The sequence below is a fragment of the Talpa europaea genome (assembly GCF_964194135.1).
Source record: "Talpa europaea genome assembly, chromosome: X".
NCBI lineage: Eukaryota > Metazoa > Chordata > Mammalia > Eulipotyphla > Talpidae > Talpa > Talpa europaea.
Window position 1 is genome coordinate 13,316,143 of NC_140081.1, and position 14,769 is coordinate 13,330,911.

General features: G+C 36.3%; 1 protein-coding gene across 2 annotated transcripts in view; it reads left to right on the forward strand.

The window, feature by feature from the left end:
* The window catches only part of POLA1 (DNA polymerase alpha 1, catalytic subunit), a gene marked incomplete at both ends in the record, with an annotated part of 266,915 nt that overhangs the window by 103,420 nt on the left and 148,726 nt on the right, over positions 1 to 14,769 (forward strand). For both annotated transcript variants that reach the window (XM_084258559.1, XM_084258560.1), the window contains 5 exons: positions 3,500 to 3,532; positions 4,294 to 4,386; positions 5,540 to 5,745; positions 7,531 to 7,663; positions 12,892 to 13,023. In XM_084258559.1, the coding sequence (XP_084114685.1) occupies positions 3,500 to 3,532; positions 4,294 to 4,386; positions 5,540 to 5,745; positions 7,531 to 7,663; positions 12,892 to 13,023 (597 nt within the window). The remainder of the gene's footprint in view (positions 1 to 3,499; positions 3,533 to 4,293; positions 4,387 to 5,539; positions 5,746 to 7,530; positions 7,664 to 12,891; positions 13,024 to 14,769) is intronic.

Sequence of the window (14,769 nt, forward strand, 5' to 3'; positions counted from 1 at the left end):
GGTAAGATCTTGAACAATTATTCTCAACAGCTGTACTTTGTTAAGGGAAAAATTAACCACAAAGTTTATTTTTTTACACTTGAAGTTGGCAGATTTTTGAAATGTGCTTGAAAAAATTCCATCATCCAATTGGTAATGAGTAGATAAATATGCAGGTGTTGCTGTGAAATCAGATAACTGCAGACTGCCTTATTAATGAATTTAGCAAGGCTTTATAGCCCTGTTTTCTAGCTGTTGGCACTTATAAAATGATTTTCTGTCAGAATGGGTAGCTTTAATATTAGACATGTCACTTTGAAGTGAAGTTATGAACGGTCGTCTTGTAATCACTATACCTTGTGTCCAGTAGACCTTTCTGGATACCTGTGGCTTTTTAAAAGAATGCATTTCCTTAATGGGGAAAATATCTGTAATGTATAAGTTTTTTAATGTTGGTTTCCAGAACATTCATGGGCTTTTAAATGAGGAAGTGTGAAGCATACTGGGAAAAAAAAAAAAAAAAGAAACCTAAGAACCAGTTTCTGTCAAGCTCTTGACTAGTTATTACTTTGGGCAAAATCCCAGAATTTGAGTTTCTTCATCTGTAAAATGGGATTTATAATACTGTCTTCCCCTTAGGGTATTCATTCAGCATTCCACAAATAGTCATTAATAGCTACCATGTTCCAGACCCTCTGGTAGATTCTAGGAATTTAGTAGTCCACTGGGCATCCAACAGCTGAGCCCTCCCCAGTGAGCATTTTCAATTGAGGGCATCTTTGGGATGATCCTGATGACGAACTTGGGTGGAAAGCATTGGATTGACTGGGGTACCTACCATCTACCACTGTTCTGTTAAAAAGAATGAAGAGGCAGGGTCAGCTTGGTTGTGGGATGTCTGGTATAGAATGGAGTGAAGAGTTAACAAGCTGTGAAGAGGACCTTGGGCCTAAGACACAGAATATTGTCACCAGTTGCTGTTGAGATCCACTGGAAAGATGGTGATTAAAATTATCCTCAGATATGGGTACATCCTCTGTGGAGAACTATTTAGCTCTCGTTACCGAAAAATTTGGAAACATCACATTTGACCCAATAAGTCCTCTTGTAGGAGTTTATCTTGTTACTGGCAGATTGGCTTGTTGAAGTGAGGTTATAAAGGTAAAATTAGAAACCCCTATGTGTTCATTAATGGAGCACTATTTGAAGAATTCATGATTGAGTTACTCAATGGAGTACTATGTAGTCATTAAAAACAACAGGGCAACTCTTTATGTATAGATATGAAATAATCTCTAAGGTAAAATACCAGGTGAAAAAAGCATTTGCAAGATAGTCTTTATAGTTTGCTTAATTTTCTACTGTTTCTGTGCGAAACAACCACCAAGCGATCCCTGCCACCAAGGAGAAAACTATTGTGGATTTGCAGATTGTGCATGGACATGGTTGTGAGTTGGTGGCTGTACAGAGTGGGGTGGGGGATAGATCTAGAGGTAAAAGTTCATTTTGGAGGTGCACTCAGGAATGACATGCTGGGCTTGGTTTACATGAAAGTAGAGTAGAAGAAATTGGTTACTGCAATATGCAAAAGGTTGATGGATTACTCCTGAGGAGTTTTACTTAGCATCTTTAACTTGTGGAGTTGTCCGTTATGACGAGGAACACTAAACCTAGCAGGGCGTAAGGGGAGAGGGTGAAGAGAACTCGTGGTCAGTAGTTCCATCCTCATTATGATGAACTTGGCTTGGGTTGATCTCATTATCGGCCTTTCCCCTAAGGAATTGTCAGGTATTCTCCCACAGTGCATTTCCCTGGGATTTAAATATTTAAAAGGTGAAGTGGAGGAGAGTGAATGTTTTTGTTTATGTGTAAACTCAATTTTAGTGCCTGGTAGGAAAGTCATTAGGATTACTATGAGAACTATCAGTCACCTAGCAGTTTCTTGAGTGCCTGTTTCATGTGACACCTGGCTGGAGGCGCACACATGTGTTCTGACCTCTAGCAGCTGGTCGCCTAGTTGGGGGCGGGAGGAGTGAAGTCAGGGGTGAGGCAAACTGTGAACTGTACAGAATGTGATTGCCATGATGTTTAAGCCACTGGTCCATTAACTTTTCCCATTACGCAAGACTCATCTTGGGAGCTTCTTTAAGAAATTACTGGGGATGGGTATTTTTATTTTTTACATATCCCCAGGTGATTCCAGTGTACAACCAGCCACTGTTAAAACCACAGGCTTAGCCTAATCTACTCACCACCATCCAATCCCTACCCCCCCCCCCAATCAGGGAAAGAGTTTCCTTCCCCAAGAACACAGAACAATGAATGCCTGAACTACACTGGGAGACAATAATAAAGGGAAGGGGCAGTGAAGTGGAAAGTAGGGAGTTCATGTGGAAGAGATCTCAGGCCAGGGTTTATAGGGGACTAATATGAAGGACAAAGAAAGACAAAAATGATGCCAGGAGTTTTGAACTTAGCTGATAATGACGATTGGAGGTAGGAAAAAGAAATATAGATGAAGTAAATCTTCTGTGTGGCCCTTTGGAAAAATGACTTCTGGTTTAGATTGATGCTTTGGAAGGTGGGTGCTGGAGGAGAGGTAATAGAATGGAGGGATGAAGGGCCCATGCTCACTTGGTTTTATATCTTTGCTCTGTCACTTACTTGGACAAATTAATTGCTCCCCCCTTCTTTGCATCTAAGAAATGGGAATACAAATGAGAGTTCTCTTTGGGGGTTGTCAAAAACTGAGAAAATGCATGAGATAGTCTTAGCATAGTACCTGTGTGTGCTCCCACCCACACACACGCAGAATACTCATATGTCATAGTAACTACTTGAGGTCTTCATTTGTTAAATGTGTGTTACTTTTGATCTGGTCCAAGATAATTTATATCCTTGTGTATCTAGATCCACATTCTAACCTGCATGTCTCTTGTCTTAGGAATATATGGACCTGAGGAGAGACCTATCTATCCATATTACTGATGTATTTGTTTTCACTGAATGTTTACTGGGCCTCACCTTTGTACTGGGCACAGTGCTAGCTCCAGAGAATATAGTGGGGCTCTTTCTATCTTCAGGGAATTTAGTCTAGAGAAGAAATTAAAATCTGGTGCATCTATATGTATGTTTTTCTTTTTACTTCTTAAGACCCTGAATACCATGAGTAAGAATTATCAGATTTGAAATGCTCAGTCAAGCTTCTTTTTTTAGCCAAGCAGTTCTATTTAAATATTAGTAATATGAATAGTTTATCTTTATTAAAGATAGATCATTACATAGATCTGTTTGCTATGCAGTGGATCTACTGGAATATCTCTGGCTAAGAATCAGCATAGAGGTAAACTTACTTTTAGGTTATATTGATACTGTTATTTTGAGAGTTGTAATTAGAAAACCATCAAAAACTTTAAAAATAGATGGAAATAAGATTGTTGGGCTGCCTATCTCCATGTGCTCACATTTATGTTTTTGTAATTATGTAAACATTAATCTCGACTTTTCTGGTTTCATTTAGATTTTGATGCACACTAAAGAGATGGTACAGAAGGTAATGCTGTGCATTTTCATCATATACTGACTCTTAAATATCATGCCTGGTGACATTTTTGTATTCAAGGAGAATTGCAACCCAAACAGACTTGGAAATGGCTTCTTGGGATGCCTAGTTCACGGCTTTAATCCCTCCTAATGGATTATAGCTTTTTTCTTTTACTAACCCTGATATGATCTAGCCGCTGCTTGAAGCCTGTATCTGAGTGTTTCAAGCAAATTAGTAACAGTGCTAATTAGAGTTTACTTCCAGGCCTTTATACAGTATGTGCTCTAGTGTTGTTTGTTATGATTGATTCTTTTTGGCACTCTTCATAGCCTACTGAATACCATTTGAAGCTGTTAATAATTTAATATGGATTTCTGCCCCTGAGTTTAAAAAAGCCATGATGTTTCTGCTTCATAAAGTGCTGTGACCACTAAGCTGTGGCACAGGGGGTAACAGACCTTTTCTAGTCTCTTATCCTTCTTTATATGATTCAGTTCCACCTTTTGTTTCAGTTGAAACTAGGAACTCCCCTCCCACTCCACTCTCTCTGTGTTAAGAAATTTAGGGGAGATTTTCTTAATGTGGTAATACCTGCCTTCCTAGTTTATTGGGGCTTAATCTTCAATTATACACTGTGGCGATATGGATAAGAATAAACTTTTGAAAAAAATCAGTGGAAACTGTAATTTCTGTAGTATGGAAAAATCTTATGTTGAATTGTCTAATGGTCGCTACTTTTATTAATTTTCATATTTTTTGCCTTTTCTTAGATGAATCTTGAAGTTATTTATGGAGATACAGATTCAATTATGATAAACACCAATAGCACCAATCTGGAAGAGGTATTTAAATTGGGGAACAAGGTGAGATAATTTGATGAAGTTATCTGTTTTATATACTTTGATATTCTGTTTTTAAAATGCAACTCAATAAATGCATTTATGTGTACATGTGTATGCTTCTGAAAATAATCAATTTAGTGCCTTCAATTCTTTGTTCTCTTTTTTTTAAATCTCTCTCCAGTTTGTTTTGAGGGCAAGAGTCAAAAGAAGTTGTATTTTCCTTAAATGATAGATATGTTTTACCTTTGAAAATAGTCTAAATGTGGTAAGTTTAAGATGTGATCACACTATTAGTACTTATCACATTGTCATTCCTGAGGAGAAATATGTCTCCAGGACTACTCAGATGCATTTTATGCCCTCATAGTGATGGATAAATACCTACTCAGCTTCATGCCTATGTATACAAACATAAGTTTTACAGGAGTACTTAGAATATATTTGTAAAGGTAAGGGAACATTAAAAATAATCTTTTGTATCTCCCTAGTTGCAATTTATAATTAACAAGTATTTCTTGAGCACTTGCCATGCTGAAATAAGTCCCAGGAAATTAAAGCTAAGATGTCCTCTTACAGACTACCCACTTGTTACCTTTTTCCTCTGAATCATGTAAAATTTGAACTCTAGTCTTCACTTGAGCGCAAGCCTGGCATCTTGTACTCTTACTGGATCTTGAAAAGCCTTAGCCCTATCAATAAAGAGCAGGTGACTATTGGTTTATTTATTCGGCATGTAGTTATGTGCTCTTCAGGATGCTCTGGGAGGTACAGGAAAATCAGTCATTATTTTAACGGCCAACGTTTTACTCACTCTGGCCACATACTTGTTGGACTATCTAATATCTAATTAGTAATTTGAAGGTTAGTACATGTTCCGTTTTTAGGTGCAAAAAAGCCTATTTCATAAGTTTTCTGGGGCTGACCTTGCCAATTCTGTCCTCTGGTTGAGTGGGGTGATATATTTAGTCATTTTTTTATGTTTCTCTCCCTGTGCTTTTTCAATGTTTTTGCAGTGTATCCAACATAATATTTTGTTCCATATAAGCAGATAAAATGCATTTGGTCTTGTGTGACTTTAAGTTCTGTTTGTTTAATTCTTGGGCATTTGTAACATGTTCCTCTTCTCCCTAGTAGAAGTTTTGGGAGCTGGAATTAACAATTGAAATTTTCACAGGTAAAAAGTGAAGTGAATAAGTTGTACAAACTGCTTGAAATAGACATCGATGGTATTTTCAAGTCTCTGCTACTGCTGAAGAAAAAGAAATATGCGGCCCTTGTTGTGGAGCCAACATCAGATGGGAATTACTCCACCAAACAGGAGCTGAAGGGATTAGATATAGTTAGAAGAGATTGGTGTGATCTTGCTAAAGACACTGGAAAGTAAGTTCAGCTTTCATTTTTGCTTTTGTTCTCTCTAGAAATTTTAAGCATTGATATTGTGGGGAACACCTGTGATTCTGCCCAAGCACACCCTCCTTTTTTGTCATTATTATTGTGTATTAATCCTACTCACTTGGCATGGAATTTTACTGATAGTTTACTAAAATTTAGAAAAAACCAGACTCGTTCAGTAAGAAATGCTTGATGCAGAAATGTGTGAGGAGTGTTGACTTTTGGTGAGTGTAAGACTTCACATTTTAGATCCTTACAGAGTTAGTTTGTGTTTGTTTTGTTTTGCCTTAAAATTCCTGTTAGAAAGTGGGGTGTGTTTTGTCCCTGAATCTTCCTAGAGCCTCTTTAATAATCTGAGGGTTAAGGTCTCTCTCTGTGCAGTGACTTCAGGTGTTCTGGGATTCAGAGAGGGCCACAAAGGAGACTTTGTCCCCTCCCCTATCATTTGTGTGGACAGATTCTTCCTAATCTCAGATTAATCTAAGAGCAAGTTCTCAAATCCCACATGTCCCTCAGAAATAGTAAGCAGTGTATCCGACTCCTCCCCCCAAGCTTTGTACCTGAGACTAAAGATTGTGATAAGACCTCGTTTTTCTTTTTTTAGAGTCACATTAATTTCTACTATCTATTTAAAAGCAACAACTCTTTAAGTACTTAATGTACCATCTTTGAGACATTCCTGTTTTGTGAACCTGACCAATTCTGAATACAGATGAATTTTTTTTCTTCAAACAAAATTTTAAATTAACTTTAATATTGCTGAATATCAGCATTTTCCACTTGTTTTCAAGTCTCCTCTTGCTTTGAAGTTGGGAGATTGAGCAATTGTTGCTTCTGCAAAACTACTCTTGATTAGACAAAGTTGATCATCCGAGTATAGGTCACTGTTAGCCTTTTCTGAAATGTAGTTTGAAATGCTTCATTGCCCCCAAATGTACCCAAAGATGAAAGTATTTTGTATAGACTGTCGATTAGAGTGTTCTCTTCAGCTTTGTGTTTTCTAAGAAAAGATGCATCATAATAGAAGTAAATTTCTCTGAGTTAGAAATGTATTAGTAATTAAAGCTATACAAATGTTTTTGTCAGGGTTCTTTTTCTGACAAATTATAATGCAGCTGTCAAACCCTCGCTCTGCATTTTCTCAAAAATGGATAAAATATTGGCGTCCTTACTCCTTTTTCTTTTTTCTTTCTTTTTTTTTGGGTCTGGTAGAATAGCATGAAGTTTTTGAGAGAGAGCACAAGGTTGGAGAACATAGCAATACAATGAAACTGAAGAAAGAATTTTGAAATCTTTGCTTTTTAACATTTGCATAAAGAACTTTATATATAAATTATTTGTCAACTGTTCCTCTTTGGGTGGAAAGGATATCTTGATATCAGAGATAATATCTTCGTGCTTTATGAGGAAAGTGAAATATTTGTCTTCTAAAATTTTAACATGAGTAGACTATAATTGCTTGTGAATTTTGTAATCGCAAAGATATGTGATGGATTGCACACTTTCCTTTATCTGCATTTTGTATGGAGCATTAACTGCCACATGAATGTATGTTTAAGGGCAGACTTGGCATTCCAAGGTTGGTAAACCTTCGGTAGAGTAAATGTTAAAGACAAGTAGTAATGGCCTTTTGGACATTAACCCTCCCCGTTAGCTTTTAATACAGTTCTTGTCTGTCTGTGTGTTAATCTAATGGCATTTAGCTTCCCGTTCTTGCATTTATTACGATACTTAAAAAGAAAAAAAAAATCCAACCCTTGTCTTTTTTTGCAGCTTTGTCATTGGCCAGATTCTTTCTGATCAAAGCCGGGACACTATAGTGGAAAATATTCAGAAGAGGTTAATGGAAATTGGAGAAAGTGTGCTAAATGGCAGTGTCCCAGTGAGCCAGTTTGAAATTAACAAGGTAAATGTGGCATTTATTGCTGAGCCCAGCTGCTGCCATGTGTTTTTCTCCTCCTTCAGATAGTTGAAGAACCACCTCATACTTGCAATTGAAATGAATTCTAGCTGGTGATGAAAGCTGCTTAACAACTATCTCACAGATCCAGCACGAGCGTACTGCTCTTCCTCTTCCAGCCACCAGTCCTGCCTTGTCTGCTGCAGGGGCCTTCTCTCTCCGTTCTTGACACTGATTCGGAGACCTGTTTCCAGGGGTTCTGCTTGATGTTTTGGGGACTAGAGAGTACTACCGTTTTGAATAGTCCTCCTAAGTTACAGTTGTTTAGAGGAGGGAGGGAGCAAGCAAAGGAAAGAGAAAGGGAGACAGACTTCACAGAAAGCAATCTTAGAAGCACTGTAAAAAGAAAGCTTTTTGGACAGTTATTTAGAAAATTAAGATGGTAGTAACACTTCTGTTCAAATTGCTTCAAAGTGCTTATGCTTAAAAATATATATGTTATAACTTCATGAACAGACTTAATCATTGAAAATAGGCAATATTTTTTCTTACATAATTTGAAAAAATAAAATCTTGGTTTCCCAAGTGCTGTGTAATACAAAATGTTATGTTACAGATTTTTTCCATTTATAATGAGAACCCTTACACATTCAGAAGCTAATTTTGCAAATACCATTTTACAATAAATAGATTTCATTATCAGAGTTCATACAAAAAATTAGATGACATTAGATGGAAGTTTTAGAATGAAAACTCATTCATAATACCCCTGTGCTAAAGTAATTCTTGTCTTTTTTGCGTATTTCCTGACTCTTGAAAACATTTTTACATTGTAGTAATTACAACATACATTATTATGAAACCTATTTTTATTTAATATAAACAGTTTTCCATGTTCCTGTAACACCATAAAAATCATGTTTATTAGTATAATCTCATATTTCATTGATAAATCTTAATTTGAATTTTTTGTTAATTTAACTTCTGCTATTGTAAATAACTACTGAATATCTTTCCTCATTTATCTTTTTGCTTTTGGATGAATTACTTTCTTGGTTTAGGTTTCTTGAGATGAAATACTGGAGTGAAAATATAGGAATAGCTATATGATTCTTGCCAAATTGCTAGGTAAAAGGATACTAATTGATAGCAAAATATGTATCCCAATTTTACCATATATTTGCTTGTATTAGTGATTATATCATTAGTGATCTTTAAATTAAACATTACTACCATAGTGGATATGAAACGATGTTTTACCTTTGGGTTTAATTTGCATTTCTTTGATTCCTAGAGAGAATGAATATTTTCTGTGCATATCCTTACAATTTGTATTTATTCTTAAGCAATTCATTTGTGTCCTACACCTTGCTGCAATGTATTTAAAGTCACAAAAGAAGATAATTATGTGTACATGAACAAGTACAAAATAATAGAAATAAGTATTCTAAGAAGATAACATGTACCTTAGCACTGTCTCTTTAAGTGAGCAGTGTACACCTGTTACTGTGGAATCATTTGTGCCCGTTAGAAGGTGATTTACTTTGAGATATCATTTTGTTTTCTTTCTCAAGAACTACGTGAATGAGAATTATGACTTCAGTTTCCCCTCTATCATATTTTTGATCCATTTTGCGATTGTATCCCTGACACTTGTCTACCTTAGAATTCTGGATATCACTCAGCTTCTGTAATTACCAACTTATAGAAACATTATTATTATTATTATTATCATCAGTAAGAATAATAGTTACATCTTCAGTATGATCGTGGATATGCATGCAGTTTTTTCTGTGACAGGACTGAAACTTTATATTTTTCATTTCAGTGGGTAGTAGCTGGCAAATAATAGTTGTTCAATGAGCATTAAAAGGATTCATTTGCTTGTTTAATCATCCTTCATCAAACACGGAATACCTCTTATTTACAGAGTGCTAGAATTTGGGTTATAAAGTTGAATAAGTAAGGATGGTTCATATTTTTAAGATGCTTATGGTCTGTCAGATAGTGTTTGATGTTATTTTTTAAATGAGAATTTTTGCAATTTTAGTGGAAGTATAGTAAATTCTGATGGATGTGAGGACTGCCTATATCATAATGATTCCTAGATTTGTTCACAGTAAGCTAGCTGTATGTCACATGTGATACATGTCCTGATTAACATTTGTCTGACTACTGTTCAAAACTTGTGACCAATTCAGTCTGTACATTCTACTGTTTTCTGAGGAGAGTGGAATGGAAGGGTCCATGCCACTGGTCATGAATGGTCTTAAAGCAGGCTCTTCTACCTATCTACCAACCTATCTACCTATGTGTTTTTTGATGCTGGTGTAGGGCTTGATAATAGTAGTGTCACCCAGGGTGTAGGTTCTTTTATCTTTGTAGAGATTTTAGCCTTTGTTGCCAGAAGGAACAGAAAGGTATTTGTGATTTTCTCGACTACCCCAGTCTTAGCTTAAATATATTTCATAAAGTAACACAAAAATACTTTATAGGTGATTTTTACAGCCCTGGCTAACTTGAAGTTTAAGCCCCCAGGGAGCATTTGGAGAAAGAAAAAATCAAGTCTTCTATATGTAATTTGTAAAATCCCCAAATAATGCCAGTCTAATAATTGGAAAGTATGTCAGATAAAATTCAGTTTCTTAACATTGCACTGAAGTGTAGTCAGTTGAAGAAGAAAATTGTTTTCTTAAGTAAAGTTATATTGATTAAGATTTCTGGAAGGTATTACCCCTTCAAGTCAATCAAGATTTCTCATATGCAGGTTTGAGGAGATTCAAATACTTGAAAAGTTTCCTAGGCTGTTTCCTACACTTAGTGTATGATTTAGAAAGTGTATATAGTGTAGGTAGTATAGCCTTGCTTGAGGACTGCTTTATTCTCTAGCAGTTCTCAAGTTGTGGTCATGGGATGCAGTCACATTCTTCAAATGAGGACCCCAAGAACTTTTGTTTATGTTGATGTTTACTGTGTTAGAATTTAAAACTGAGAAATTTCAAAAACATTTATTTTTAAATAGTAGTAAACCTATTATGTGGTTAGAAGAATAACATTTTGCAAGAAGAATAACTATTTAAAACAAAAAAAATGGCCAAAGGAGTGATGTTTTACAATTTTCCAAATCCTTTAACTGTCTCGGTGGGAAACATTTAGTTTCTCATATGATAGGTGCTTTTCATTGACGTATAGGAAGAAAATCATTTCACAATATGTAGTTGGTGAAAAGAGAAGTGTTGCAGTAATTTTTTTCAGGTAGTTGTGTGTATTCTTCTTTAATCTTACACCAAAACTTTGTAACTGGTATTTTCTTAAAGATTGTGATGTGGAAACCATATCAATGAACTGTCGATACACTCTTACATTAAAATCTGTTGGTGTATTGTACTTGGAGTGGATGTTTTATCCATGCATGCCATTATGCATGGGTAATTTGTTAATTATGAAGATCTTCCAAATATGCCTTTTATTATACATTATGAGAAATCACATTAAAAAATTTCCATTTATATCATCAAGACAGTCTTGATGTGGTGGAAACAAGATTTCCATAATTGTGACTTTTGTTTAAAAACTTAAAACTTATCATAGACAAGATACACTGTCAGTTGTTTTCCTTGCAGTGGCAGGGTCACTTGGTTCTTTTCTGAGTGTTTGTCTGCCAGGTATCCAAGTTATAATAACCGTATTGGCCTGTCAATCTTTCAGGTAAAAATTAAGTTCTATGACAAAGGCAGCTGGTTTAGCTTGCAACTCAAACAATCACACAAGTCCTTTTCCTGGAGCAACCTTCATTCTTTAGCATTCAGTAGGCATGCTTTGGGCATACTTCCTGTTTTGTCACACAAAATAGTACCTTATGCTCCATTGTCTACAGCATAATAAATAATTTTTATTGCTTCACCAAGAACAATTTTAAGTGACACTGGCTTTTAAAAAGACTGTGAGTGTGTGGTAGTGAGGAGAGCAGTAACTAGCACAGGTTGACGCTGCTACCCTGATTCATTCTTCTAAGGCACCGGCGCGTTTCCCGACCACTGCCTCCACTTCACCAAGTGCAAACAGTATTCTTGGGGAAAGAGTTTTGATCTTGCAACCCCCTGATGGGATATGAGGAATCCCAAGGTGACTGTAGAGCACACTTTGAGAACAGTTGATGTAGTCACCAGCACCCTCTTCCCTGTCCTCCTCCTGTCTTTTGAAACCCAGTCCTTGCAGAGTTAGATAGTCCCTTCTTCCCTTTGTGTGTATTGAGTTCTATTCCATTAGACTGTCTTCTCACCTCTCACCTTTAACGTCTTTTTTCTCTACCCAGAACGTTCTGATCCTATCACCTTCCTTAAAATCTTTCCTTCATATGCCAGCTTAAGTTTTTTTTCTGTCATGATTTCTGTCATTTCTCAGATGGAAGTGGTCTGGCTGCTGTAATTTTCTCCACAACACTTTGTTCATACCCACCAATGGCACATGTTGCTTATCGAAGGTGTGTGTATGTGTGTGTGTGTGTGCGTGTGTGTGTCGGGGTAAAGGGATGGGTGCTGTCTGCTAAAAGCAAATTACTTAGGGCCAGTGGCTAACTTTTGTTCATCCCACAGTACTTTACAGTGCTAGAACTTAGTGAATTATTACTGCAAAGTAAGGGAAATATTCTGCAAACAGTTGGTTACTACTCTATACCAAGTTCAGAGCTCTACAAATGCAGCTGTGAAGAGGCTGATGTATTCCTGTTCTCAGGGGGCTTACTTTCTGTTATAAACTCACTCATTTTGCCTTTGTCAACCTAAGTTGACAGTGTGAGTAAATACAGTGATTTCTGGTGCCTTTGGGATTGAGGTTGAGAAGCCTTTGAGAAACAGATCATTATGTCAGAGTGGCATTATGTATGAGTCCTAACCAGTAAATTCAGTGAGAGAATTGCAAACATTAGGAGACACTCTTACGCTGCCTAAGGGCTGATTTATAGTCTTAATTTTCTATCCAAGTATTATGTGCCACGGCCTATAAACTTGTGTTTCTTTTTTGTCAGGGATGCATCTGGTTATATTAGCCACTAAATGAACGAGAGTAGAACCTTGAGGATAGATGTCTAAAGTTTCTGTTTTCTATGTACGGTTTCTGTCATTTTTATGTTCATATGGATGGTATGATTCTAACAAAGATGTGCATAGTGTATATATGTATGAGAAAGGTTTCAGTTTGAAGTTTGAGCTTTTGGTTCTCTCTTTCTCTTTTAGGCATTGACAAAGGACCCCCAGGATTACCCTGACAAAAAATGCCTTCCTCATGTACATGTTGCCCTCTGGATCAATTCTCAAGGTGGCCGAAAGGTGAAAGCTGGCGACACTGTGTCATATATCATCTGTCAGGTAAAACTGGTGATTCTCAAGACTCTTGTATCACCTAAGAACCAACAGTGAAATGCACGCATTTAGTAGTCTTTCGAATAATTGATGCTGTAAAGAGCTGGCTTATTTTTACAGTTTTTAAAAATATCAGTCAAGAATATGACATTTTATCATACTTTTCATAAAACACTTAAGACCAGTGTTTTGGTTTACTGAATGATTTGAGTGAGAGAGGTTTTTGATAGTAGTTACTGTTTGAACCTTAAACATCTATGAAACTGTATGTGAGTTTGGTCATATATTTGGTCTTATATCCAGCAGAAATCTTTTCTTCCCTTTGCAACAGTTTCCATAATGAATGTTGGTAGAATAAGAGAGTAAGTGCATTTTCCCCTCATGTATGTTCAAATGATTACTTGAAAAAAAAAAATAAAAGGTTTTCCGGAGAAAAGTGAGAGTTCCTAAAAATACTTTCTAATCCGTTTCTCCTCCCCCCCCCCAATTTGTTTTGAGTGGAGGGGCCCCTAGAACTCATGTCCTTGCTACCTTTCTGTTCCATGAGGCAATCAAAGGGACCTGTAGGCTTTCTGGAATGCAGTTTTAAACCACTAACCAGCTTTGGCAGTGCATGCCTCTAACATTAGGTTAGGAGATAGGGTAGGACTGAAGAGCACCTTTGTTTACTTGAAAATGCTTAACTCCAATTTGGAACAAAGGAGAGGGCTCATCCTTCCCCATCTTAAAAGGTCAGTCATAGCCTTTGTCCAAAATTTTAAAAATTACTGTGTTTTCTATTAAAGGTCATAGTTCATTTGAGTAAAACTTTTTAATTAATTAATGCATCGTGTAATTACAGTACAAAAATTTAGATAAGCTTTAAACTTCATGGCAGTATGATCTTTGTTGAATTACACTCAATGTGTTTTAAAGTCAGAGTCTTCTCGAAATCTGAAAGTGCTCTGCTAATATCTGCTCGGTACGTAGAGGATGTACATAACAAATGATTTAAGTACATGGACAGGAATCAGCACTTGACTCTGTCTCCCTCCTAGGGTTACTCTTGATTAAGAACTGTTACAGAAAGCCAATTCCTGCAGGAAAATATTTCCATAAATGTCTGACTCACTCAAGCCCTTAATGTGCTTTGCATATTGCCTCTGACAAGTCTCATCTCAAAAAAACAATTTTCATATTATGCAAATAAAGATTTTGGTAAATAGGCTAGGTTTTTTTTTTCCCTCACTAATGTCTTCACATACATGGGAAAACTCTGAGATTATTAATGACAGGGGCAAATGGCAGCATACAACTTTGAAAAATTGTATAGGTTCTATAAAATAGCATCTAATAATAAAATCTTGCCACAATGATGTTTTGGCTAAATCTAGAATGGCGATGTGAGGTAGTGCGATTGATGTTTTTAAAAGTCAAGTTTATATTCCTTGATTGTCTAATTATTAGGTCTTATTTCTTCTTCAGGTCTTATTGACATAGAAAAGCTCAAAATGCTGATATCAGCTAATGTAGCACAATAATTTGTTTAATGTATTTTTGACAGTTTTCCTATCCAGTGGTGCTTGGTTTTAACTTGCTTGTTAAATGTTTCTGTTTATTCATTTCTTCTTCTCACTGTATGCTAAGAAAAACTGGAGAACTTAAATTTACTTTTGTCCCTAAGCAGTGGGACATGCCCACTTTTCAGCATGTTTGCTAGCCAGAATTACCTGCTCCTTTTGCTTTTAAGCACTCAATTATTCTTTGTATTTC